Genomic DNA, 27,139 nt, shown 5'->3' on the forward strand with positions numbered 1-27,139 from the left:
CAGAATTACCTTATTTTCAATAAAACCACAAAATATAAGTATAAATTTAATGCTTAACAACATTCGCAAATAAAATCATTATCCTTAACAAATATATTTAAGCTAGCCATTTTATACTATCTTGGTATAATGATTTCTATTCCTAACACGACTACCTGTTAACTAGTGGTGAGAAATCAGATAATTGTTTATACCAGCGATCATAACAAATAATATGATCATTACCACTCGAAACGACAACACACTCTGCCGGCCCAACTTTGTCGGTTAACGGCCGATTTCGCAGACGATCCCAATCTTATTCTTCGATTAAATCCCGAAAATAAACCAATCAAAATAAGTATTTTATAAGTATTTTCAAAAACCCTTTATTTGTGATTGGTCCATTTTAGTGATCGTACGAAAAACAGCGATTGGAAACGGTTAATAAAATCAGCGATAAGTTTTTGGTACTTATCAATAAATTTTCACTTTATAGCAGCCTTATCATGTCCTATATTGATTCACGCAACTTAACATTTAATGCTCTGACAAAAAAAGGTTATTTTAAACTAAGTATTTGAAAATTCACTAAGAATAACGACAATTACTTATAAAAAAAACTAACCTGTCCTATTGAATTTACACCTATGTTACAGTTAACTGATCATTATCAGCGACAGTCGAAAGCCTTTCTAACAGTATAAAACATTTTATTTTCATAAAAATAAGATATACGCACTGCGTAAATATTATACACAGGTCACTAGGGATACAATTTTTTTCACTAAATTGCCTATGGCAGACTATTTGGACACAAATAATCGCAATCTCAACCTTCAATCCAATTCCAAGAATGAACCAATCAAAATAAGTCAGTTTTAACATGTCAATAAATCTCTGTTCTTATTGGTCCATTTTCGCTATAGATCGAAAAAAGCGATTCAAGATCGTGAATTGAAAACGGCGCTAAGTCGCGTTTGACGCGCAACTTTTAAAATCTCGTGTGCTTACATGTTTGACACGGAAACTATATCAAACTTTACTTGTCCTACAACTTGCATTTAAACTGTTATGGCTAAAAAAAAATTAATGACTATACCTTCGTCAACATAACCGAAGAGTGCCGAATATCTCAACTTATTTATGAAAACCACCACTGATAACGCATGAATGTTAACACCCGTATATGTGAAACATTGTGGCTATTAAAATATTTAATTAACAATATAAATTTCATGCAACTTCGCCTGAATAACACAATCATGGTTGATAATAAATACGTATAAAGATATAAAATGACGGTTGAAGACTAATTGACTTGAGCAACATTTAAAATCAGCTTTGTTTTCAATGTTTTTTTAAACAAGTCAAAAATTTAAAAAAAAAATTCGCTCAAGTCAATTAGCCTATAAACCGCCAAAAATATTCCAGAGATGAATGGTTCAGTTACCAAAATAGTACTATAAGTCCAAATCTTCACAGTTATACTAGATTAGGTAAGAAAAATGTTTCAATAAAAAAACGTAAAGATGATTTTAACTTTTGAATTTATTCCACTTTTCTTGTGGCCGACTGTACGCAATTGAATCAACATTAACACAATAGAAATTGCAGCAAAACATGACAGCATTTATAGTCAGTTGGTAAATTATTCTGCACAAATTTCTACACATTAGTGATTAGATGTTTTGTACAATTTACCAAAATTCTGACTATGCCTGCATAAGAGTGAATAAAAAACTAGCTTACTAATTTTCTAGTGAAAGAAAAAGCAAATTGTAAAAGGAAAATACCATAATCTTTAACAAGTTTATTGCTGTCTTGAAATTTCATCCAGTTTATCATAGCAATGGGAAAATATAGTCCTCAGAGTACAGCAGCACAGAAAATATAAAATAAGGTCACATAAACATAGAGGGAACCTTGCAATCAACAAATAATGAGGTATTTTTAGGAACCCATAGATAACCTTCATAATTAATTCAGGCCTAGCCGCAAACCCAAATTTTTCAACTTTCATTCTGATCATCACTTATTCCATCAAAACATTTGATTAGTATCCTCATATTCGTAAAAAACCACTCACTTCCAGAGCTCAGTTATAATCTTATGAATATCTTTGAAACCAAAGTTAAAAATTATTATTTAAGTTGGCTTACACTGCTCCAAAATATAATTAATTTGTAGCGTGCTAATAATAAACATCGATCTCAGCTTCACTTTTAATAACCACATCCTCTCAATTAATTTCCACACTTAACATCTTATTGAGTCCTTAACTATTATAGTACAAAGTTTGAAACATTTTGTCAAAACTACTCCTCTTCTCTCTCTTGATGTTTGTCCTTCTTCTTCTTTTTCTTCTTTTCTTTACGGACTGAGGAATCATTACCTTCAGCTTCAGTCGTAGCTTGCGAACCTTCGCCGTCCGCTGTGTCCATGGGTGATTCACTTTCTGTTCTGTAAAGTTAATACAAAATGTTTAATACTTTAAAATAGGCAAAAAAATAAAAATCTTCGTTTGAAAGGCTAATTGACTTAAGCAACATTTTGTAGCGCAACTAAGTTAAAAAATATTTAAAATTAGCACTTTCATCTATGTTTTTTTATACAAGTTAAGATTTCGAAAAAAGATGTTGATGATCTTTGTTATTTCTATAAAGGTCAAAATGGTATAATTTGAATGCAACAAAGGACTTAGTATCACAATGGCTATTTATTTGAACTTAAGACTTTATTGTTTATGTAAATAAATATTTATCAACAATGTTGATAAGGAGGGCAGTCATCTTAAGACCCTACTAATAGTGTTATATTAGAGTCAATGAAACTCACATATTTATTACTAGTAGTAACGAGTTAACAAAACATGATTTCTTGTAGGTTATGGTTTTTGATACCATGTAGATTAACAATGTTTTATCTCTACTGTCAGTCTTGTACAGATCTGTATCAAACTACAATCTAAATTATATTAATAAACAAAAATTCAAATCAATTTTGACCAAAAGATACTTTAAAACAATAAAATCAAATTTATTTTTATTAAAAACAAATAGGTACTACAGTTATTAACATTTTGAAATAATCTTATAGATATTATGGTACAAAACATTTTACAAAGTTTGTTTAAGAATTTATTTAACTTTTCATAAAACTTTACTAAGCCTATATTACTATAAAAAACATATACCGCCCACAATACAAATAAGATTTGAGCCATTTTGCTAATAAATTTTGACTATAATATGCAACGTCATATCACAGCATCAATAACAAAACAATATCAAAACAACTTACGGTGCTTCACTGTCGCGCTTCTTCTTCTTCTTTTTCTTTTCTGCTTTAACTTCTACAGAATTGTTGGCATCATCAGCATTTGCTGTGCTTGCCGTCCTCTTCCTGCTGCCTTCCTCCGCGGCCGCGTCACCATTCTCAGGTTCCACCTTTACTTTGTAGTCCTTGTATCCACTGAGCCACTCAGACGGAGTGTTCTCATTTGGTTTACCAAATTTATCCAGCTTTCCTTGGGATATGAGCATCTTCTTCTGTGCTGCTTTCGGTCCAAGACCCCACTTCCTAGGATAAGTGTCTCGCTCCATGATGACTCTCTTCAGTTTAGCTGCAACACCATGATCACATGACGCCATTGTTGATGTTGTCATTAGAGCAATAGCTAGAGCTACGGCTTCTCCTTTTGTTGTGACTATCACAATTTCTTGGTCTATTTCAATGCCATCCTCATATCGTAATATGCCAGGTAAGAGGACCTTGGCTCCGTAACACACTGCATTTACTGCACTATCTTTGATGAATATTCTCTTGTGAGCAATAAGTAAACCTTCTAAAGGTCTGATTACTCTGCGTAAATATGTTTCATCTTTGTGATTTTCAAATGTCCACTGTGCATCTAAGATATCATGCATAGTGACCATGCCTTCCTTCTCACCTTGGATACCAGAACGGACTCTTCTGAGCTCTATCATCTGGCCACCAACACCAAGCAACAATCCCAGATGCACACACATGGTACGGATGTATGAGCCAGCCTCACAACTCACCCAAAATACACCAATGTTACGTTCCTGATCAAAATCAAGCAGTTTGCTGTCATAGACTGTCCTTACACGGAGCTGCCGTTTCACGGCAGATATTAAAGGAGGGCGCTGGAACAGAGCTCCTCGTAATTTCTCCAGGCCTTGAGTGACTTTTTTAATGTTTTCCACGGGAGAATGTAAATTGAAGACTGCCACATACTCTTTACCTGCATTTTGTTGCGACTTGACCAGTCTGGTTGCGCGGTCTATGCAAACAATCAAACAACCTGTTACCTTGGGATCCAATGTGCCCGAGTGACCAGTTTTCTCTACTTTCAATATGCGTTTAATCCAAGAAACTACTTCGTGCGAGCTCGGGTTACTTGGTTTGTCGACGTTTATAAAGCCAGACTTGACGTATTCACCGATGGGGCGCTTTAGAGGCGAGTGGCCGAAGGGCAGAGGCGTGTAGTGATTAGTTCGCACATTGAGGCGGTCGAAATTTTTCAACAATAATGGCCAATAAGCCGTATCTAACTTGCCGACACTTTCTGAGGGCTCAATTTTAAAATCGTTCATCTTCTGAAATGTGCCCAATGTGACTCCATCCTTGTTTTTCTTCTTTTTCTTTTCTGAAAACACTTCGGCACCCGGTTGCAGTGCTTCCGTCATTTTTGGTAATTATCTACACAAATTTATATTATAAACACTGTTATAGTGCAGGGTAGTCTACTTAAAGATACAATACCCTGATCGGGGCACTATTTGTAAATGAAACGTGTTATAATTCGCACAAGGAGCTATTCCAAGCACGTGCGCGGTATGACGCTTTTTTTAAGGTTAGCTTCCAATATTTTGCGTTGGTTTTCGTCTTCGACCAGCCAGACGTCGCACCAGTGTTGCTAGTTGTCCACTTTGTGATATTGTCAAATTGATAACTGAAGTAATAATCCGCGAGAAATAATTATTGGACTATAATCTATATATATAATATATATCAATAAAATAAGTTATTCTTACAAAAAAAGGCATACAACATTTTCCCAACGTTTGAATTTTAGATTGTATGCGAAATCCCATAGAATTTTATAATTTCAATATTGTTCGGGAAGAGTGAATTGAATTTGGTTTTTCTACTCAATTCCGGAGATCCTGGAATCTAAAATCTGTTCCCGACATGGTAATAGGGTCCCCCCCCCCCCCTGTCACATCATGCAACACATTTACATAATAAAACTCAAAATATAAACTGAGTTGAGATATTACTTACATAGAGCCGAATTTAGAGGAAGAATGTAGCGTTCATTGTTTTTTTACGTCTTGGAATTATTGTACAAAAGAGCTCTAAATCTATTAATAATTCGTATTTGTTAGGGATATGTAAAATTTCATTTGTAGACCGCAGGCAAGAGGCGGCATAGGAACATTCGGAGTCGTATTGTTTTTGTTTTCATGAAATAGATCCGCGAATGCACAATATGTGGCATATACCTAGAGAATGTATAAATTGAACGCTGCTGCATATCCTTTCAGGGATAGAGACATAATTTGTCTTCTTTTTAAAAATCTGTGAAAATCGGTATTTGGAATAAATATTGGCACATGTGAAATCTTCAAAACTAAGACATTTTTACCATTACTAGCCTCCTCAACCTTAAAGAATTTTCGATATGTGGCACGAAATCATATGTGGCACGGGTATTTGCGTATTTGTGCAAAGTTTGTTTGAATGTTTGCGTATTTCCTATTCAATGTCGGTTTTTCGACCACATATCAAAGCGTTCAAAGTTATAGAGTTGCTTGAAGGACAAACGATTATACGGAAACCTAAAAGTAAAAGCCATAAAAATTGAAATTTGGTTAGTGTCTTTAACTGTGTTCAAATGCGTGTCAAAGTCTTTGTTTAAATATTTGTCTGTGTATGGCGCCGGCATTAGCTCTGAACCCAATATACCCCCTCCATCTAATGCCTGCGACGTCTAAATCCCACCTAATTTTGGGCGAATGTTTGAATCTGACAACACTGTTCATAGTGACCAACATCATAAATTGGATATCGGATATGTGTACAAAACAATGAACAACAAGCTAATGCTAAACAGCCTAAATAATCGGATACTTCATATAAAATATTGAATTTTTTTAGGTATTTATATTCTTTTTATTCTAAAAAGTTTAGAACCGAGAATACTCAAATCCCGTCACACCGAGACATTTGTTAAACAACCTTCACAAAGACGTCATGCTAATGGTTATAGATATTTTTATTTAGTATCAAATACAAAATAGAAAATATCCAAACTCATTTCACACCTATATGCCAACATTATTAAAAGAACTGTCATAACAAAGCCTGGAAATCGAATGCTAAGTGGAATTCAAGCACGCTTTATTTATTTTACAATTCATTTACCGTGATATAGTATAATCGACAGAAACCTTTAACCATGGCAGGAGTTTTATTTGAGGACATTTTTAACGTGAAAGATATGGATCCGGAAGGAAAAAAGTTTGATCGTGTTAGCAGGTTGCATTGTGAATCAGAGTCTTTCAAGATGGACTTGATTTTAGATATAAATTCCTGGATCTATCCTATGGAGTTGGGTGATAAATTTAGATTAGTGTTAGCCACAACTTTGAGGGAAAACGGCTACCCTGATGGTGGAGAATGGAACCCTTTAGAGACGGAAGGAAACCGCGCCGATAGCTTCGAATACGTTATGTCCGGCAAAGTTTATAGGTTAGTTTTACCATAACACAACAATTCATTATTAGAGTGAAGAAACATCTTAGTAAGCCGGCATGATACTTTATCTGGACAGCATTATGCTTATCATGAAGTGCAGTGTAGTCACACTGCTGTGCCAGAATTAGAAAAAACAATATATGGTCCACACACAACATTGCAGGAAACAGGGACCTATGCTGTTCATACATTCTAGTGGGCATAGTAATCCATGTTATTTCACTCTATGCTTGATAAATTCATAGTATGATCTGGTTATATAGACAGACTCCTTTAAATGCTGACATAGTTCAAATACCTAAATGTAAATTAAAATAACTTATTAATTACAGCAATAATAATTATTCAAATGTTTGCCACCAGAATTGAAATTATCTGTGTGGTATGACAGTGCTCTGAGGCGTGGGTTCAAATCCCGGTCTAGACAAAGTGGTATTTGGAGTCTGCTTAGTATCAGTCCTGATTATAAAATTTGTCTTTGATATGGCGATAGCCTCATTCCCTATCACATCATCTAGTGGGACACACTTGTTGAGCAGTGGGGTCCTGTAATACCAGCGCTGCCTACTGTTTCTGGGATAATAGTGTGATGTATGTTTCCTTTTGAACATAGAGACTTTTTTTATTGTTAGTACTAAGGACTAGACTATTTAAACAAGAAATGTTAACAGTTTGTTATACATGATAAGTAGTTAGCTATACTTTGCGAATTATAATTTTATTCCATCATTGTAATCCAAATTATTACTCTTGCCAAAAAAACTTCCTGGCCATAATACAGTTAATTAAATGATTGCAGGATAGAAGGTGATGAGGCAGCAATGGAGCCAGCGTCGCGTCTCGCGGCCTACGTGTCGTTTGGTGGGCTGTTGATGCGGCTTCAGGGAGACGCCAACAACTTGCATGGCTTTGAAGTTGATCAGCATATGTACCTGCTCATGAAGAAACTTGCTTTCTAACTCCAATTTCTGTAAATTAAGTTTAATGGGAAGTGAAAATTATTGTTATGAGAGGAACAAACAATTTATGATATATATAAATTTCGGAAGAATGTTAATATTGCCAGAGTTTTGCTTTTAGCATGAATCAGTAAATTTGTTTCTATATCTTGTTTTTAAAAATGTTACTCCAATATTTGTTGTACTTACTGAAAATGTAAATATCACATTATGTTGATAGTACCTAATGCAAATATAAAATCAACAAAAAATTCGTACATATTAAACTGCAAAACGCAATGCAATATTATATTATCATTAAGTATATGTTCCCGAAGACGGCGATATTTAGTTAAGTCTTAGAAATAAAATAACATAAGTATTTTCTATAGAAATTTTGTTTTATTATCGATAAATCCAAGTATATAAAATTAACAACTCCAAAGATAAAAAACATTTATAGCTTTGTGTTTGATACAGAAATAGATATTTATATTATCGCCATCTAATAGCGAGAAGAAATACGTTGTCATGCTATTTTTGCTATTGCCCACTAGATGGCAATAAGTTGGCAATATTGAAACACCAGTGTACTTATTGTTCCATTGCAAGCTTGTGGTAAAAAAATATATTTTGCTTATAACTGTATTTTAATTATTAAATATTCAAATCGTATGTAATAAATACATCTCGCTCCCGCACTCCCATGGTACATAATAATATTAGGTAATATATCAAATGTATAATGTGATATATTATCAAAAATCATAATTAAACATTATTATATTTGCGTTTGATAAAAAAATATTAAATCACTATGGTCCCGCGGGAACGTGGTATCGGTGTCCCCAATTTCCAGAGCAGGCGAAGTCCCGTGGATCTCTATAATAGCCACGCCACGCCCGTCGACATATTGTATTCAACGGAACAACTCCCACGAACACCGCTGTGATCATTGTTCGCCTTTTCGGTTGTAGGGGATATGGCGTGGAAAACAACGTATGGATTACTCTGTTTGAGCTGTAGACCTCCGGGGTATTCAGTAATAAAATACAGAGTGTAATACGTGATTATTTTAGGAGAGGGCGCAATATCTACCTAGTCCTATAGCCAGGTCAATTAAAATTGCTTTTTGGTCGGTGTAATTATTAGTAAAAATGGTTGATGAAAACTCTTACTGTTTGGAACGCGTGATCGGGTAAAATTCTGAGTTCATCTTCAGATTTTACTTATTTGAATCCATATATCGAAATGTAGCAGTTCAGAATGAAGTAGGTATAATAATAACTAGGGCTATTATATACTAGCAGGACACTCGTCTATTCGGATTGAATAAGCGCGAAATCTTCCAAAACAAGTAAATACATATTCTGAATTACACATTGACAACACAGCGTAGAGTTACAATTCATTGTATTAACCTATTACAATCATGAGATATTAGCGTTAATATAAACTAGGTAAATGTCAGTTTAAAGTATAAACAAGGAGTCGTGGCTGCTGGGTATAGAGCTGGCAGGACGCGTGGCGGCGTGACTCCACGCAGGCAGCCACGTGGCGGTAACGAGAGCGCAGCGGCGGCGCCCCACGACGTCTCGTTACGCGACCGTTCGCGCACACTAATTGTTTTACATTTGCCGGAATAATTGACGGGTTTCCAGTTGATTTGCTGTGAATAAGGATCTTGATCAATAAAAGAAGTTCAGTCGTTAAAAATTTTGCTCCATTACTTAACTAATATAATTTAGAGAAACTAAGTAGTATAGTTTTTACTAAAGTAGTAGATTTTACTTTCTGATTATTTATGGGTTAGCAAATTTGAGCATGTAAATTATGCTTAACCAAATTGGCATTGAAACTACACCCCAAAGTTTATAAGTATAGACACGGTACCTATGTAGGGGTAAGTACCTAAGTGGAGCATTAGTAATTTTCCAATTTTCTTTATATCTTGATATCGTAAGTAACGATAAAAATGGTCATAATTACTTGGTGGTCACTTTCGCCGGACGTCAGATGCTTTAAAAATTAACTTCTTTTTTGGTAAAATTATTACACTAAATCGTTGTAGGTGGATACCTACCTCAAGCATTACGCGCTTTCAGTTATTTCATCATGTAATCTAATAGCAGATGTCCTCTTGATTAATTAACTGTTTAATAAATTAGGAAACATGTACATAATATATAATTAACTTTCATAGTTGACGATATAAACTACAATAATATGACAATGAATTAAATTGTTTCAGAAATAGCATGTTTGACCACTCTGTATCAGTGTATCCGACAAATTATAAACACTATTTTTTAAGTTACAAATCCGTGAGTTCTCGAAGAGTTGTACCGAGGTAGCGGGAGTGGTGGAGAGTGGAGAGGACAGCGGCTGCCGGCGGCGCGGTAATTGAAACACGTCGTTAGCGGGCTCGCCGCCATTTCGCGCCAAATTGAACTAATCTGCCCCCGGGCGGGGTCCGCCCCCACTACAGAGACTAACTCGATACTTATTTTGGAATTGAAGAGCCATCGCTGAGAAATGGTTCTATTAATAATTCATTCATATAAGAGTATTTATTTATCCAATATGAGTTAAATTTCAAGAAAACATAAGGAATTATAAAATAATATACGTTGCTCAAAGGAGACTAAACAATGATGACCGCTAATAATTCTTAGTAATTATATTTAAAATAATTAACATGCGAACGTGTAGAATCACTCATAAAACTGTAACAAAATAAATATTTTATTTCGTTGTGGATACCGGAGTTGTGCTACTGATCATCGTATTTTTAAATACATATTATGTACTTAAGTAGGTACATATGTATTAAATAACCAGAAACTGACATAGGTGTTTTATTATTTATACCTAATACTTTCATGGCGTTTTAAAAAAATCGCTATAGTAATTGCTTTACTCTAAATGGGGCCCTGAGATGACAGTAGAGCATCATTAATTTACCTCGAATGTGCGAATGAATTGTTATTAAAATAAATAATATTTTGTGAAATTTCTATACAGATAATATTATAGTAATGTAGTATTCATGTATTTTGTTCGTTATTGTGAAAAGAAAGTTAGTTGAACCCTGAACCTCTCAGTGATCCAAAATCTGCCACTAGATTAATAAGGCGATTATTTCTCAGAAATACAATACCTGTATTTGCATTGTATTGTCTAACAGTGGTAACATGTACTTAACCACATCTAGACAATGGCAAAAAACTGAATATTTGGCACCTTTACTAATAACTTGGAACTTTTCTATATATTTTGGTGCTCGTCGTTAACTTACACATGTTCTGCAAAATCTGTGGCTGTAATATCTTTACGATTAGTATATATTTTTTATGCGTCCATTATAATCATTATTTATTATAATTTTGAGTGTAAGGAATTATGTAGTACTTAGTAGGTACCTACTATGTAATATAGGTACTATGGACACATTGGGCCACGAGTAGATAAGTAGTAATTTTTATTAATATTTTATTTTAAAAATATAATCGTGTCTTTATTTGTGTAGGTAGATAGGTGCATAATATTATTAATTGTTAACATATTAAATAAAGAATTGTGTTCATAATTTAATGCATTCATGTTTACTTATTTATGTACGTATTTTAAAACTTTTCGCGTTTTTAAACAGTAACTTTATGTACTTTAAAACACGATAGAATTATCGAAGCACATTTTCAAGATTCACACAATAAAGTCGCCGGTTTAACATCAATTATAAATTATTCGAAAAAAGAACGCCCGTCCATTATAATATCAACTTTATTCTCATTGGGCAACGTCCCGCCAATCACAGCGCGCGGTGCTCGGAGGCGGGAAGAGGCAAACGTCAAATGCTAACGAGTTTTTTTAAGCCGGTTGTGAGCGCGCCTCGTTTTCTGTTTGTTTACGGCCAGTTGTTCAGAAACGGTTATTTTGTTCCGAGTTACGACCTGAGGTTATAGAGATTGGAATTTAAAAAATACGGCTATATAACGTAAATAAACTGTAAATAAAATAAATTAAGTACATAAAATGTTGGTTTTCGGAACTGATCAAATTGATGGAAAATTAGGGGAAAGTACGTGTTAGGATCACATAATTAATGTAATTACTCTTCTCTGTTTTCAAACTAGTACTTGAACCATATTATAAGTAACTAGATTATAACCGCATAACTAGGTGTTCCTTGAAGCTTCGCCCACATGAAAAGCCTTTCCCGCTACAAAAGTTAGCCGTTACACACTATAGTCATCATTCCATGATTTTTTAAAAAGCCTATTATTTGATAACGGAGCGTCACTAGGCACTCAAACGCATTGATCTTCGAATATTTCCAAGTTATAAACTTATAGTAATAAAGTACTGAGAGCTATCATGTTTTAGTTCGTTGATTGCGAGCTGATTAACGCTTCCAGAAACACAAAATAGCACCCTGGTGGTGACAATGAAGTTAGACCTGACTGAATTTTGTAGAGTTTTTAATATTCTGAATATAGTTTTGAATATTTATAAAATTTCTAGACATGTGCATCTAGTAAGCGGTTGAGGGTGATGACAACTCAACTTACTTCGCACAGATAAAATGGAAATGTAATATAACGTTACCATCTTTTCACTTTGAACTCTACATAGTTAAGTAAAAATCTTGAGTAAAGAGATATAAAACTTTCTTCTCCTTCGACCTAAACCTAGATAATCAATTTTATTTTTATATTAACAGAATGCGTTATAAGGAACCGGATAGCGGAACCGTTGAAGACGAATCTAATTTTAAAACCTTCGTACATCGATACATGAAAAAATATAAAGAAAACCCTTTATCAAATTGCAACATATCACTACACATTATGAAATTTAATAATCAAAGAACTAACAAAATGTCGTGGTATGTTTCTGCATTACAACACAAACAGTATATACCTTAACAATGGATGGTGGGCCTCGTTAAGAACCGGGCTTTCATCTGTCATATTTTATATCGTCAAAATAAAATTCGTTTGAATCACAAATTAAAAGCCATGTAGAGGATGCACGATGTAGAGATTAGAAATTTGCCTTTGTAATATTAAACGGCATTAAAACTTCTAAACCATTTATATATACTTTCGAATATATTATTGTTATGAGCTAAACACAATTGAATTATCATAAAATAAACTACTTACATCCTTTATTACCTATATTATAATTATATATTCATTACACCTGAGTCCGTAAGCTATAGCTTTTAACGGTCATAATGTGTTACGATAATGTCGTCATGAATATCTTTTAATCATGATACAACAAACTTTGGCGTCATCTCCACCCTTTTACGACATCAAACATAAGACGAAAGTGCCATAAAATCAAAAGCGTTAACAAAATGTCTACCAAAAAGTATTAATCTATCATAAAAGCGAGCACGAAGTGGCTAAACTAGAATCACGGTACGTGTCGTTGGCACATTATCGCGCGCCGCAGTCGGGATTATCCCCTCCTCCACTCCGTCCCTCTGGAGCTCCCTCTGGACGAGAGGGAGCCGCCGCCCGCCGGCTGTCAGTCAACACGGCGAGCGTCGCGGTAGCGCACCTCACTACTCAATCACTTGTCTATGAATGACGTTGATAGCGTTCGATATTCAAACTAGAATCATCTTGTACACTATTCTAAATTTAAAATCCAAATAATAATAATGATTTTCAATTAAGTTGGACATTCGAAAACCGTGCCTGTTCAATTCTGTAGCAGTTTTGTAAAATAGTGTTACGGATTAAAATCAGTGGTAGATCTGTGATTTGAAAAGTGTTTTAAAAATAACAATATGTGATCTATGATCAGCTTTTTGTATAATGCCAGTGTTGTGTTGAATTTTGAACTTTACATTGTGATTTATAATAAAATGATAAGTAATGTTGACATTTGTACGAGACGGAGTTTTCTCATTGGACTCTCATAAGGTTTGTTTTTATTTTCCCAATTTTTTTTACATAAGTGCTCTATTAATATATTTAGTTGTAAGTTTCTTACGGAGCTTTAGAGCTTAAAATGCGGTTCTCCTTCGTAGACGGTGATGCAACAATATTTTTATTTTTATCCTCCATAATGTATATAATTTCTTTTCCTATCAGATAATATAGATTGACCAATCTATACTTATGTTAGAAATGCGAAGATTTAGATATATCTAACTTTTTAGATATATATAATATATTTTGTTGTTCTTAAGAGGTGCAGACTAGAACATTATTTGACCGACGGCCAGTCTTACTCACGTCTGTTTTTGATATTAGTTGATAACTGCCTTTGCACTGTGGCGGCGCTATATTTGTATTTTTTTTATATGCACTTCATATACAAATGTATATCGGCGGATTTAAAGGCTAATATTTTATTTTATTTGTGTACTTATTTTATTTTATTCGGAAAACTTACAGCTAGCATGTAAAATATTAATAAAATATAAGAATAAGAAGGCTGTTTACAAGTTTTCACAAGTAGATTAGTATGTAAAAATTAAGGGTCAGTTAAACTACATGAAAAAGATTCAATTGTATGCACAGAATAGAGTACTGGGGCAAATTCTAGACGGTAAAAACAAACATTAAACGAAAAAAAAAATGCAATTTATTTAGCCGAGAGACGTAATATGCCCTGGAGAGTACAACCTTCACGCTGCGTAACTTATTGTAAAGTAAGGTATAAAGGACAAGGTAGGAGTGCAACTATTAATCACATCCACAGTTTATCGGGCTAATTCGGTCAGAGAATATATTGTATGTAGGCAGGGGCGGACGCCCGCCTACAAGGTGGACGGACGACCTGGCTAAGGTCGCAGGAAGTCGCTGGATGCAGGCCGCTTCCAACAGGTCGACGTGGAGATCCTTGGCGGAGGCCTATGTTCAGCAGTGGACTTCCTGTGGCTGAGATGACGAGGCAGGGGCGGCTTTAGGGAGAGGCGAACCGGGCAACCGCCCAGGGCCTCGCGCCTACAGGGGCCTCGCGCGCGGTGCTTTAGAGGACTTTTTTACGATCTTACCAAGCAAACTGTGAAACCGGCGAATTTTCTTGCGCCGTCCGGAGCAACGCGTTGTACTTTTGATTTCGCCTGGGGCCTCGCGCCCACTAAGGCCGCCATTGCATGTAGATACTATATTCGAGCACATCGCTATGTCAGACTTAAATTCCAAACCTAGGCAGCTGAGTAATTTTTGCAATTGGAAACTTTCATAAATTATTATTTCCCAACCAGGAATTGGAACCGCAAACCTGTCGTATCACAGTTATTCCTAAACCAATGAGACTATATGTATTATATCTACGTACATGTTACACCGTACTATATTACTGTAAAATTAATAGAAGAAAATGAAATAAACACTTATCTATATAATACATATAAAGTTATAAAGTAGCACAGTCCAGTGTGTCTGTACATTGAAAGAAAAGTAAAAAAAAGGGGCGACTAAAAAGAGTAGAGGAGACCGGGGATAGTTGACCAAATTTCAGCTCAAACACTTATATTTTTATTATATTTATAATGATATAAAAACCTAAAGGTTCGATAAATATACTAGTAAGTTTTGGAAAGGAATGCCATAAACTTCGCTCTTACTTATAATATAGTGTACTAAGGCCATTTTATAAAATATTGGTTTGTAGACTACTCCCTCGAGGAAATTTGATCTACGTAGTTAGTAGTACTAATAATAGGCATAAAATTAAAATAAAAACAACCTCATATATTTACAATTACCTGTGAACTTAATATAAACGAAATTTAATTAAAATAAACTTGATAAACTTCAAATTTTACACTTTTTGTACCATAGTCTTTATCCGTGCGAATGGAAATATACTACCAACGGCAAAAGACTATTCGATTAGCTATTCCGTTGTATTTCCGCACAGTTCTGAAACAACATTTTTAATAAAATATTCTAAAGAATTCACTCCATTTTGTGAAAAATATTTACATTACTACGTAGTACGTAGTCAAGTAGCCCCAATATATAGTTGGTTTACCAGCATCTAACATTATTTTTAAACATATGGTACTACCTCAAAACTGCGATTAAAAATAAACAAACTGCAATAAATAAAAACATCAATAACCAAACTTTTACTTTCAATTAATTAAAAGGAAGTAACCAGTACATGAGCTAAATTACAAATAAAATTAAGAGGTATATAATTGCTTGTAGCTTTTCGATAAAACAATTTTACTCCCGAAAGGTTCGGAGGCAGGTAAGGGTCTCTGAAATTGTGATTCTTAGTCATCCATCCCCAGTCTCCCCTGATAGAATAAAATAGTTAGCGCATGTCGCCGAAACTACTGAACCAATTTTCATGTAGTTTTCACAGGTGGACAGGGTATCAATGGGAACAGAATAAACGTTTTCTTTTAATATAAATCGGATATAATTATTATAATACTACGGAAGATTAAGTATGTATTGGCAGTAAATACCAATTTATATAATACATGAAGAGAAAACGTTGTACATACACCTCTTTTTAAACAAAGTGCGCGCACGGAAGAATGTGAGAATTCGCATGCATAAACTTCATATAGAGGAGTGCCGAAAAATAAAATGTATGAATAATGTCTGTTACAAATATAATGGACGATCACTAGTATAAATAAAAAGATCGTCTCCTAAAACAAAAGCAGGAAAGTTGAAAGTAGATAAAGTTATGCTTGAATTAAAAAAAATATGTCTAACGTTGCCAAACTTGGTTTTTTTTTAATGTAAAATGCTCGCAACTTTCATTTTCGTTTGTTTTTATTCTTTATGCAACAAGAACATAACTGGCTGCTAAATTTGCAACAGAAATGAACGGTCATTTTTAAAAACAATAAATTCAAATATGGAACGAGTAGCCGTCGGCTGCGTTCGGCTGTAACGTCAAAACAGTTTCGAATGTCGAAGGCGAAAATTAAACATGGGCGCTTTGTTCCCGCTCCATTGATATATAGCTTTTGTTCTTTGTTTGAATTGCGACCGTTATTGTAAATGTGTGTACATATTGCATGAAACCAGGATTACGAGGAACTATAAGTCAATGTAGAGACGCTTTAGGCGTATAGAACAAAATGTTAAAACTTAAAATCAAGTTGTGATATAAATAGTTATATAAGTATTCCTCATTTTTGAAACTTATGTCTGTGACGCTTGATTTTCCGACTAGTTATCAAGAGTATCTGAATCAGGCTTTGTGTTAATAAAGTATTGTTAAAATATTGTAACTCTGGAAAAGAAAAAGACGTATTGAATACATTCTTGGCAAATTATTCACTTTAGCAAGCATTAAATTTTTTCCTTCCATTTGTGTTCCAATGCATTTGTAATGAAAAAAATCCCGTTATTTATCTACATTAGCCAACATATTTTATATTTATTATTATTTTGTAACTGAATAACATGTACGTGTCACCTAATTTGAATAAATTGTATACACTTCTATTTGGATTCTGACTAGCCATTAGATCCACTGTAATGTAATTTAGATAATTATTGTCAGTAATCTGTTTAGTGTATCTTTATAAATAAATAAATAATAACCAAGTAAATGCCCGAAAATGATTGCTAATAATTATTTGAATACAATTGCTGTATACCTAAATATAGAAACGTAGGTAAATATCTAAAGCTACAAGGATCAAGATCAAGTTTGTGACTTTTTTGTCTCTTCCATGGACGTATGTTAAAGGTAGCATAATTACAACCGCACACTTATACGAAGAAAGATTCTCAGAAGAAAATCCATATAGCGGCATAATCTCACTTACGCTATGCCATACAATGTAAAATAGGTTATTATACGTTTAGCAAACCTAGCCGTGGTCGGATACAATAATAATAGAGTCTTTCCGATGTGTGGGACGTCAACTGCCACCGTAGGTAGCAATAGGTTGGTTATTTATTCCCCACTTTAAAATATCCTTTGAATCCCAGCTGTCTATCAATTTTAAACCCCATTGGAACGTATATTCCCCATCGATACGGCCTGTGGGGGCTTGGCTGCCATTGGCGGGGGGTGGCAGCGGAGCGCTGTGATTGGTCGCCCCGGGGGTGTATGTCGTCATCATCAGCCAATCAGGAGGCGCCGGCGTGACGTGCCGTATCTCTGCCACGGAGTGTAGGGGAGTGTTTGCGTTGCATTTTACTTGTTTGTCGATTTAATTGATGTTCGTTTTTTTAAAGTCGGCTCGAGGGCTCAAGTGTTGGACGCTCGCCACTCCAGCGTCTGAGGGTCGATGATGGGGCTCGTTTGTACACTGTCACTAAAGTTCCATTTGTTGATGTCGAAAACATACTGCATACTCTGCACAACCGACTAAAACGTTCAAAATTCATGAAATATCGATTGTGTAGAGTCGATGGTTCATAATTCGAATACCAGTGTGAGACGTCAGACGCAAATTAAGGAAAAACTTGATTTTAAATAAACAATAAAACTACATGTCGGTACTTAAGTAAAATATCATGAACCAAGGTTTTGTATAAGTCTAATTACAACCTAAAAACCTGTTGGTAAAACCAGTATTAAATTTTAAGACGATTGTATTGCCAGGAATCGAACTTACGTACACGATTTTCAGCGATATTTCTCATAGATTAGACTAATGAGACTGTATCCATCCATTTCGGGTAGCTCCCGGTATTTTGGCAACAAATCCGCGCACACTCGAGCGCGCGCGTGCTCTGAACACACAGCGAGGACGTGTTTTTATAATAAACATCTACTAATCTTTATCTAATCTGCTTTTCAAACGTAGGGGCTTCTGTATCGACAATGTTTCTCGAATGTTTTGAGAGATTAGCCCACTGTGAGAATATAAAGAAATTAAAAAAGGTGGTTTTATTACTTCAGTTGTACATCAATTTTATTTAAAAAAAAAATGTTAAAATATTACATATCATATCAAAAAATAAAATCATTTTGCTAAAAACATAGTCACATATTATATATATATGCAACATGTTTTGCCGTTTGCACGGTATACAAAATATAAATAAGGTAAAAGATAGAGTTAGAGTTGGTAAATGGTTAGACAAATATTTTGTTTTATTTATGTTTTAGTTAAATATTTATTATAGAAATGCCCTATTTTAAGGGCAATTAAAAATACGGTAGATATGTAGAATAGAGTATGGTAGTGAGGAGTCGATATAGTCTTTTTAAATTACTTTAAAGGCGGAACTCTGTCCGACCTCACGGAACTATCGACTTCAATCTATTAATGCCATATGCGATATGGGCGTCTATATATTCGGCATACCAACGGCATACCAACTAAAACTCCGCGGTAGCCCTCTTCGGCGCATTAGGAACGGCTACGGGCTTCCACTGACAGAAGTGTCTTGGTAAGCATACGAACATCCCATTTTCGGAATAGCTATTTAATGCGTATTTTACAATCAATTTAACATGAGTTTTATAACAAAAGGTGTCGTGTTATCTGCGTGGAACAGCGAGTATGTCATCACACGTTTCCACATACTTGGTATATTGATAACAGTAGTGTAAGCTATATTTCTTGTAAATTAAATAATTAACAACCTCCTTTTATTAGTGGTAGACTCGCGTGATAAATAATTTTCTAAATCGTATTTTTTTTTTATTTATTCGGATTACTAACAATTGTCACATTCAAACGTTTACAAAAACATTATACAAATATAAATCAAGTTATTTACACAACCATACTAAGGTTATCACAGCATACAATAGGATGCCTAATTTCAGTATGCTATATAGCAATAGAATCTATAAAAAGAGTGGTAGTTATGAAGATGTTTCTGTATTAAGCATCAATTACATTTCAGGAGTTCTATAATTGTCTGTCGGAGTTCGAATCTCAAAGAAAACAAAGGTTCCCCCCGTGATGTAGTTATTTATTGATGACGGTGACCGATAATATCCAGAAGTATTCATTTCCAACTCTCTCCAAAACTAGTAAAGAGTATCATTGTAACACAAAATCTTTAAACATTGAATAATAATATAAATAAATTTATAACAACCCCATTAACTTTATAGAGCACATTAACCTATAAACATACAAAAAATCTCAATCCGCCAAAATAAATGTACCATAGAGCACGGCAAAGGCGGGCGGGGGCTAAATGATCGGCACGTCGCGTAATACGACGCTCGCTTTCCACGTCACGTACCATAGACAATAATATAATAGCGGCTTTTTGTTCCGCCTCACCATTTAGTATTGTCGTTGAATTTGAATTGCATGTGTTGATTTATGAGAGGATGTTGCTTGTATTGGCCTACATAGTAGGTACATAGGTGCAACGCAAGCCTCTCCGACGTGTATTCAAAATGTTTGCAGCAAACATGGTTATTTCGCAACGTGGTTAATCATGGACACCACTGACATCTATAATTGAAAACATGGAAGATTAAGGAGTAAAAATAGGCTCTTGAAACTAGCTACGAGGTGTCTCTATAATTTGCTCAATCTTACCTCAAAAGTTTCAAGCTATCCTAAAGCGTTTACCACAGCTGGCGAAATGAGACTATGATACTTTTGCTTATTCAAATTATATAATAGTATCAGCCCTGTATTATTTACTGCTCCATTGCTTGGCCCATGCTTCCTCAACAACTGCGAGGGATTAGGCCTTAGTCCACCAGACTGACCTAGTGCGGATTAGCAGACTTCTCATACTCTCAAAATTCCTATAAAGAACTTCTCAGGTATGCAGGTTTCCTCAGGATATTTTCCTTCATCGTTAAAGCAAGCGATATTTGTCAAAGAATACACCTAAACTTTAAAAATGTCAGAAGAGTGTGCCCATTGGTTTTGAACCCGCGGACATTCGTGTCAGCAATCCGTTCCACTCCCAAATAGGCCATTTGCCTACTCGTATGAATAGAAAATATCGTAGTGCTATGTTTTACCTTACATAATCAATTAAAAATAATTGGTAATGAAAAGTTATTACCTTTAGAATAAGAAAATTATCATACAAATTATAAATCTTAATACGTTTTAATCACCTTAAACATAAAACGAAGTTTCATAAGCTAAGATCTAAAACGTAAACTCACCATGGTAGAGTCACTGTCAGTTTATTTTCATTCATAGTAATCGTCATAATTGTTGCCAATACAAAGAGTTTATTTGATATGTGGTTCATAGAAAAAGAAACTCTACATTTTTCGAGCAATTTTAGAGTACCTACCTACCTAATTATATGTGTACTGTAATTATAGACACTGCCAAATCTATATTAATATATAAAGCTTTGTTTGCTTGTTTACACATGCTAATCTCAGGAACTACTAGACTGATTTTATTTTCGAATAGGAAACTTCATTACTCCTAAGTGCTATAGGCTACATTTTATCTTGGGAAAATATAAAGCGGGACTTTTATCCCGGAAAAACTTATACACGCGGGTGGAATTTGTAACAAAAACTAGTTCATACTAAATTCTTGTTATAACCCCAGAAACTGAATAGTAGTAAATAAGATTTCTGTTTGAAATATAGCTGATAATTTATTACTGACTCCATCAATAAGCAAAGGCCACACAAATTGTTTCATTGCCCTTTCGACGTAAGTACTCATTCCATTAATAGATATTAGAAACTAAACTCATCTGACATCTCAATAAAAAGGTTGTAGTGTCACAATTCGGCCATCGGCGCGTGTGAGACAAAGCCTAATTATTCGTGGTCACGCAGCGGCGACGCCATCTTGCGCCGTTCTTTTGTTCGCACCCGCCTTGGCTCACCTTATGGCGGTTTAATGGCCATCGCGTAAGTAAACTATTATTTTATTATAATCGCGAATCGTTGTCAGATTATAATTTGGAAATAATTATTAACTTTATCCAGTTGTTTGGATAAGGTGAATGAAGGACTCTTGAAACTAAGAGTACACATAAATGTAAAACTGCGCCTTATTTAAAGGTTCCTTAAATCACACTAGATATAACTATAAATTATATACTCTTATCACGTTCCCAAGTGCAACTCTCCTTATATGTGCTATTACTCCAATGTGTAGTCGGCGCAACACACCTTTTTACGTTTGTTGCAAAATATTTTGGAGTTTATAATCGACTCCCCGCTTGACAACAAAACATACTGAAAATTTCAATGCTGGAAAGTGTTAAAAACTCACACAATGTCGCCTAACTGCGAATCAAACTCGGCACCAATGGTCCATAGGGCATAAGTAATACTACTACTAGATGAAGAAAATAAAACGTCACAGAGTAAATTTAATTTACTAAATGTCATATTAGTAATTAGATACAATATAAATGAGTAGGTATACTATTTACTGAGGAATCATATTGTTTTCTAAAATCAAGAGAAAGCAAAGTTTTCTTTATCGCCTCGTGTAAACGTTTTTATTGGTAGTCTCAATTAGTTCATTTAGCTAAGGAAACTATCTTTCACGTGTAAGAATCAATAAGAATATTTCGTCATAATATATGACTCATTTGTGTGAACAGAAAAAACTAAGTCAAACGAAATTGCTAAGGTCGAATGATTACGTAATCCAATTATACATTGTTAGCTACATTGCCTAAGTATGTAAAAATTAACTATGGATTATCTTTGACTTTGTTTATATCAGCAGTTTTCACAAATTAATTTGCATTTGAAAATTGTTACACAATATGCGGGAAGCGTAATAGCTTTTAAGCGATTTTTAAATTTTGTTAAAACATATTTTTCTTTATTAGACATTACTCCTTAATTTATCTGTTCTTTGTTAGCGAGTAGTGGGTACTCTAAATTTGATCCATAAGTTCTTGAGCAAATGTTATGCTAAGTAAATGTTATGGCACCGGAATTTCCCAACTAGATAGGACAACAATTATCTGTACTAACAAAGGTAATATATTTCCTACATTCTTGAAAATTACACAACACAATGAATTACAACAAAACACATGAAGACACAAGTTATTGAGGGCAGCGGCGACGTGTGCCGCGCTCGCCGCCATGTCGCACGGAAGGCCGCCACACCGCTGACTTCGCTCAACTTTGACATTGACGACGAGGAAGTCGCAACTTGGAAATATTGCGCTCTCATTACAAAAACCCTTGTTCCGCCATCTTGACACTTGCGTTCGCGCGCTTTTTCATGTCACCGTATTTGTCAAGAGGAGACACGCTATTTTTTAATTCCTTATTTCGGCGACTTTAAAATACCGATGAGTAAAATATTTTTTGCGACTTTTATAAAATGCAGAAACTTTATTAACCCGTTATAATTTTTCAGTTCCTATTTTATTCAAAGTAATTTAGTGGTTTTACCTTTTTTTTGTAATTAAGTTAAGTAAAGAACAAAATGTGTTTTATTCCAACTGTGAACATTTATTTTGTGTGATTGGTGTTTTGCAACCTTAGAAGGATATTTATTTCAAAAATGAAGATGTCAGGTGAGTTATAAATTCATGAAAAATTAATTAAACAGTCGATAACGTGAAAATTATCTGTTGTGGGGCAACATTACGACAAATTATTAGTTGCAAAACTGATAATATGGTGAAATAATATTATTGATAGATTCTTACGAAAGACACTACAAATTATCAACTACTTACTTTTAAATACGAATAAGGTAATTATGATACAGATCCCCGTTTTTCGAAATGAATCTATGATTACAAGACGAATAATATTATCAAAAATACTTAATTTAATAATTATTGATAGACCCGTCCTTGAACATCAAATCGGTCAATGAAAAAAACCCTTATTACATACATGGAAATAGGCAAAAATATATAACACCTCTATAAAAGGAGTAGACCCCTGCGATAGAGTACAATTGCCCCATCTCCTTTTTGGTATGAGGATATTAGCTGTTAGAAATAAAACGTCATAATTTGACCACATGTGATATAGTTTTATTCGAAATTTAGCAATTCAAATCAAAATATGGTTGCATGTTATTCAATTATAAACTTTTGATTAACTACCTACTTTTTTCTCTTTTTATTAAATAATTGAACTTAAAAATATTTAAATAGATTTTCTATAAATAATTATTCTTTTTAGAGATCAAGGGGGTATTTAATAATATTGTAACTAATATATATGTATTATTCGCTAGGGACATCTATCTTCCATCAATACTTTTAATTACAGAGAGATGACTTTCGTTTTAAAAAAATACTATGGTACTTATAATCAAAGTAAAAAATACGTACGTTTAACACACTAGTAACTATGATTTTAAAAATAGAAGTACTCAGCTTAATCTACACATAAAACAAAATAATACGAGCTTGATAAAATGTTTGCGATCCTGAATCTGGATTCGAGATTAACCAAATTTACTTTCTTTGACGGACCGATGCGAAAGCGCAGCGTTCTATACTTATATGGCGTTAATTTTGTCGTTATGTGTTTCTAAATATATTAGATAATAATTGGGGTATATATCCTCCTGGAGATCTATACCACAATTTCTATACTTACTGTATTACGCGTTACCCTTTTAAAATACCATAATTTACCAACTAACGTCAGCACAGAAATATACCAAGGGCCTTGTCTTTTTAGGACGTTATATCAACAAGCGCTTGTCTTTCCAATGTTAGAGAAATAGTTCAGAAGGTGAAAATGGTGTTCAAATATCAGAAATAAATGTTACAAATACAATTAAATTTATTGGTCAAGTGGCAACGTTGTGGAATACTGGGCAGCTTAGCCGATTTCTTGGCCTCGAGGACAAAAAATTTTTAATTAATTTTTCAATTCAAAAATTAAATTAAAAAATTTACTGAAGCCTAATATGGACAAAGGCTCCCCCATATCTAGGTAGAAAACAAAATGTGCTAACCGCCAGTACACTACCTACGACTGCGTCTACCCTTCAAGATTTTAACCGTAAACCTATTTTATATTGTACTAGGTGTTCCTCGTGGCGTGAAAAGGCCTTCTCGATACAAAAAATATTTCTAAAACACTATTACGACTTATAGCGTTTCAAGACGACGCCAAAGTCTTCTATTTAAAAAAATGTGTCTTTCCCATAGGGGCGAATTATCACATCAGTGTAATTTTAGTTGTCAAAACCGTTCAACTGTTCCTGCTTTTACTTCGAATAAACATCCGGACATCCAAATGCCCAAACATTATAACAAAGTTTCGTTTAAGTAGAGCTAATGCAAATACTTTAACAAATTAAGGAGATAGTCCAAATTTTATCATACTAAGAAATATACATTCATTGTTCTCGATAATACGTCACTAGAAAATATTATTGACTACCCAAAGCAGCTGATTTTGTTTTTACTCTAACAATAAGTCCAAACTTCGGCTAGAGTTGTTTGACGCGGATTAAATTACGTATCAGTCATATTCTTATATCTAGAAATTATTTTTTCACGTCGTTACATGAAAAATAAATATTAAATAGGTCAAGGTCTTATTAACTTTGTAATAAATTTTATATTAATACATTTGCTGACGCTAAATTGCATTATATTCTGAACTCACAACATAATTTGTCAATTCATTGTTCATCGATTTAAAACAATCAATTTTCGACCACTTTTACCTCATGAAAACTTATGTGTCACAAAAACAATTTGGTGAATAAAAATAGTGAATAAAAGTTTTATAACAAAAAATAAAACCAACTTCAAACACCACTAAAAATAAATGTTTTTTTCTTATTTAAACAAAAGATCTACTTACACCCAATACAAAAATAATTATATTCATCCTATTTGATTTTGAGGAGCTCCCTTCTTCGAAATCTAAGATCCCATACCGATTAATTAAAATGGAACCAATCCGATCCCGTACGATATCCAACAAAAAAAAAATAATGAAAAATTATAATCGCTGAACGAGCATAAAAAATTAAGACGAATCGGGTATCCTCCTTCTGTTGACGTCGCTTAAAAATTACCAAAAAACGAATTAAATTTAACTAAACAAGTTCTTCAGTGTTATTTACTAAATATATAATCATGTCTTTATTCTTTACTCATTGCTACGGACACATAACACAACACTACAATAGCTTACTGTAATAATAGAAAAAACGATAAAGTAGGCCACTGAACCACACAAGTTCCAATAAAAGGTAAAAAAATTGATTCGTGGAAGGAGTCCCTGGGCCGGCCATTTTACATTGTTTATCTACCGACAAGATGGCTACCGTGCGCTCGTGTTGCGCGAGTAAATAACATCTCACTTTTATTTGTTGCCAATAAATATCTATTGGAGGTTCTGTAAGATTCATTTATTATTTTAATAAACTTTAAATTTACTTGTCATTCTGTATATTCAATACAACGACTAAAAGCGATATGAAATAATTATTAATAATAATAATAATATCAGCCCTGTATTATATACTGTCCCACTGTTGGGCACGGGCCTCCTCTACTACTGAGAGGGATTAGGCCTTAGTCCACCACGCTGGCCTAGTGCGGATTGGTAGACTTCACACCCTCGAAAATTCCTACGAAGAATTTCTCAGATATGCAGGTTTCCTCACGATGTTTTCCTTCACCGTTAAAGCAAGCGATAATTCACAAAGAATACAAACATATTTTTTTAGAAAAGTCAGAGGTGTGTGCCCTTGGGATTTGAAGCTGCGGACATTTGTCTCAGCAGATTTTTAATTATTAGTATAATATGCTGATGTGTCGATGTAGGCCGGTAAAGGTCGTAAGGTGTGCTCGGCCCTAATAGTTATTTTCATAAATAAATATTTTCTGTCCTTAGACAGATTAGTACCATTGCGTTTTCTCTGCGGCAATGTTTGTAATCTAATAAGTACTATTTCGTAACCTACTTAAGTCGTAGCTATTGATTTACATTAATACGTTCGAGTTAATAAAGAGTGTCGTTAAGTAGTTGGAGATGTTATCTTCAGGAAGACTATAATATTCAAAAACTATTATTAATGATGGGTTCAACAGACGTCGTCCTGCTCCAGACCGACCTCAACGTAGACCACATTTTATGTAAACTACCTTTCATCTTTTTAGAGCTCTAAGGGCCACCTATTAGATCGAAAATGATCCTATCTCTCAAGCTAGACACTTGCAAAATTTCATTACAATCGGTTAGGTTGTGTCGGTGTAGCGAAAAACAGTCAAAGCGTTCAACTCGTTGTCAAATTATGATCTTATATACAAGCGGAAATTGATTTTTCATTTATATAGGTTCCAACTTATAATTGATATCAAGGAGTAATTTTGAGTGTCATATTAGTATTTTAATGAGATAACTGTTAATTTTATTATGTAATATTATTGTTTTATACCTATACAAAACATAGAAATCGCTAAGAACAATAACAAAATGTGTTATTTCAAATTCATCGTCGACAGGACCCTAACCAAAGACGCGAAGTTAATATTCTGATCGCGGTGCTAATGGCTAGAAATGCTTTGTAAACACAAAGCGGAGTTTGTACTGACCACCTGGGCAAGCTA

At 34.2% G+C, this 27,139-nt stretch overlaps 3 protein-coding genes across 4 annotated transcripts in view; 2 read left to right on the top strand and 1 right to left on the bottom strand.

Annotated features, from left to right (window-relative positions):
- Window positions 1-33: 33 nt before the first annotated feature.
- On the bottom strand, window positions 34-4,949 carry LOC115455128 (H/ACA ribonucleoprotein complex subunit 4). Its single transcript, XM_037443364.1, has 2 exons — window positions 3,283-4,949; window positions 34-2,442 (listed from the first exon to the last, which is right to left on the bottom strand). Exons 1-2 carry the CDS (start codon window positions 4,689-4,691, stop codon window positions 2,298-2,300), a joined length of 1,554 nt encoding a protein of 517 aa, XP_037299261.1. The 5' UTR covers window positions 4,692-4,949; the 3' UTR covers window positions 34-2,297.
- A 1,401-nt stretch (window positions 4,950-6,350) lies between these two features.
- Window positions 6,351-8,098, top strand: LOC115454483 (DNA-directed RNA polymerases I, II, and III subunit RPABC3). Its single transcript, XM_030183212.2, has 2 exons — window positions 6,351-6,759; window positions 7,565-8,098. Exons 1-2 carry the CDS (start codon window positions 6,467-6,469, stop codon window positions 7,722-7,724), a joined length of 453 nt encoding a protein of 150 aa, XP_030039072.1. The 5' UTR covers window positions 6,351-6,466; the 3' UTR covers window positions 7,725-8,098.
- Window positions 8,099-13,200: 5,102 nt separating this feature from the next.
- Window positions 13,201-27,139, top strand: part of LOC115454022 (single-minded homolog 1) — a 47,037-nt gene continuing 33,098 nt past the window's right edge. The window contains exon 1 of one of the 2 annotated variants that reach the window (XM_037443541.1): window positions 13,201-13,645. Coding sequence is in view for 1 of the 2 variants with exons in the window: in XM_037443540.1 (XP_037299437.1) it covers window positions 23,101-23,113 (13 nt within the window). In the remaining variant the exon portion in view is untranslated. Of the gene's footprint in view, window positions 13,646-22,620; window positions 23,114-27,139 lie in introns of those variants that run through there. The other variant, XM_037443540.1, reaches the window with a different exon arrangement.

The sequence above is a fragment of the Manduca sexta genome, chromosome 26 (assembly GCF_014839805.1).
Source record: "Manduca sexta isolate Smith_Timp_Sample1 chromosome 26, JHU_Msex_v1.0, whole genome shotgun sequence".
In the NCBI taxonomy this organism is placed as follows: domain Eukaryota; kingdom Metazoa; phylum Arthropoda; class Insecta; order Lepidoptera; family Sphingidae; genus Manduca; species Manduca sexta.

What these genes read in the sequence shown, in the direction of transcription:
- LOC115455128 (XM_037443364.1), bottom strand. Translation starts at nt 4,691, where the DNA reads ATGACGGAAGCACTGCAACCGGGTGCCGAAGTGTTTTCAGAAAAGAAA. An exon ending in AAGCGCGACAGTGAAGCACC is followed by an intron (nt 2,443 to 3,282) that starts GTAAGTTGTTTT and finishes TTAACTTTACAG; the next exon opens with AACAGAAAGTGAATCACCCA.
- LOC115454483 (XM_030183212.2), top strand. Translation starts at nt 6,467, where the DNA reads ATGGCAGGAGTTTTATTTGAGGACATTTTTAACGTGAAAGATATGGAT. An exon ending in ATGTCCGGCAAAGTTTATAG is followed by an intron (nt 6,760 to 7,564) that starts GTTAGTTTTACC and finishes AAATGATTGCAG; the next exon opens with GATAGAAGGTGATGAGGCAG.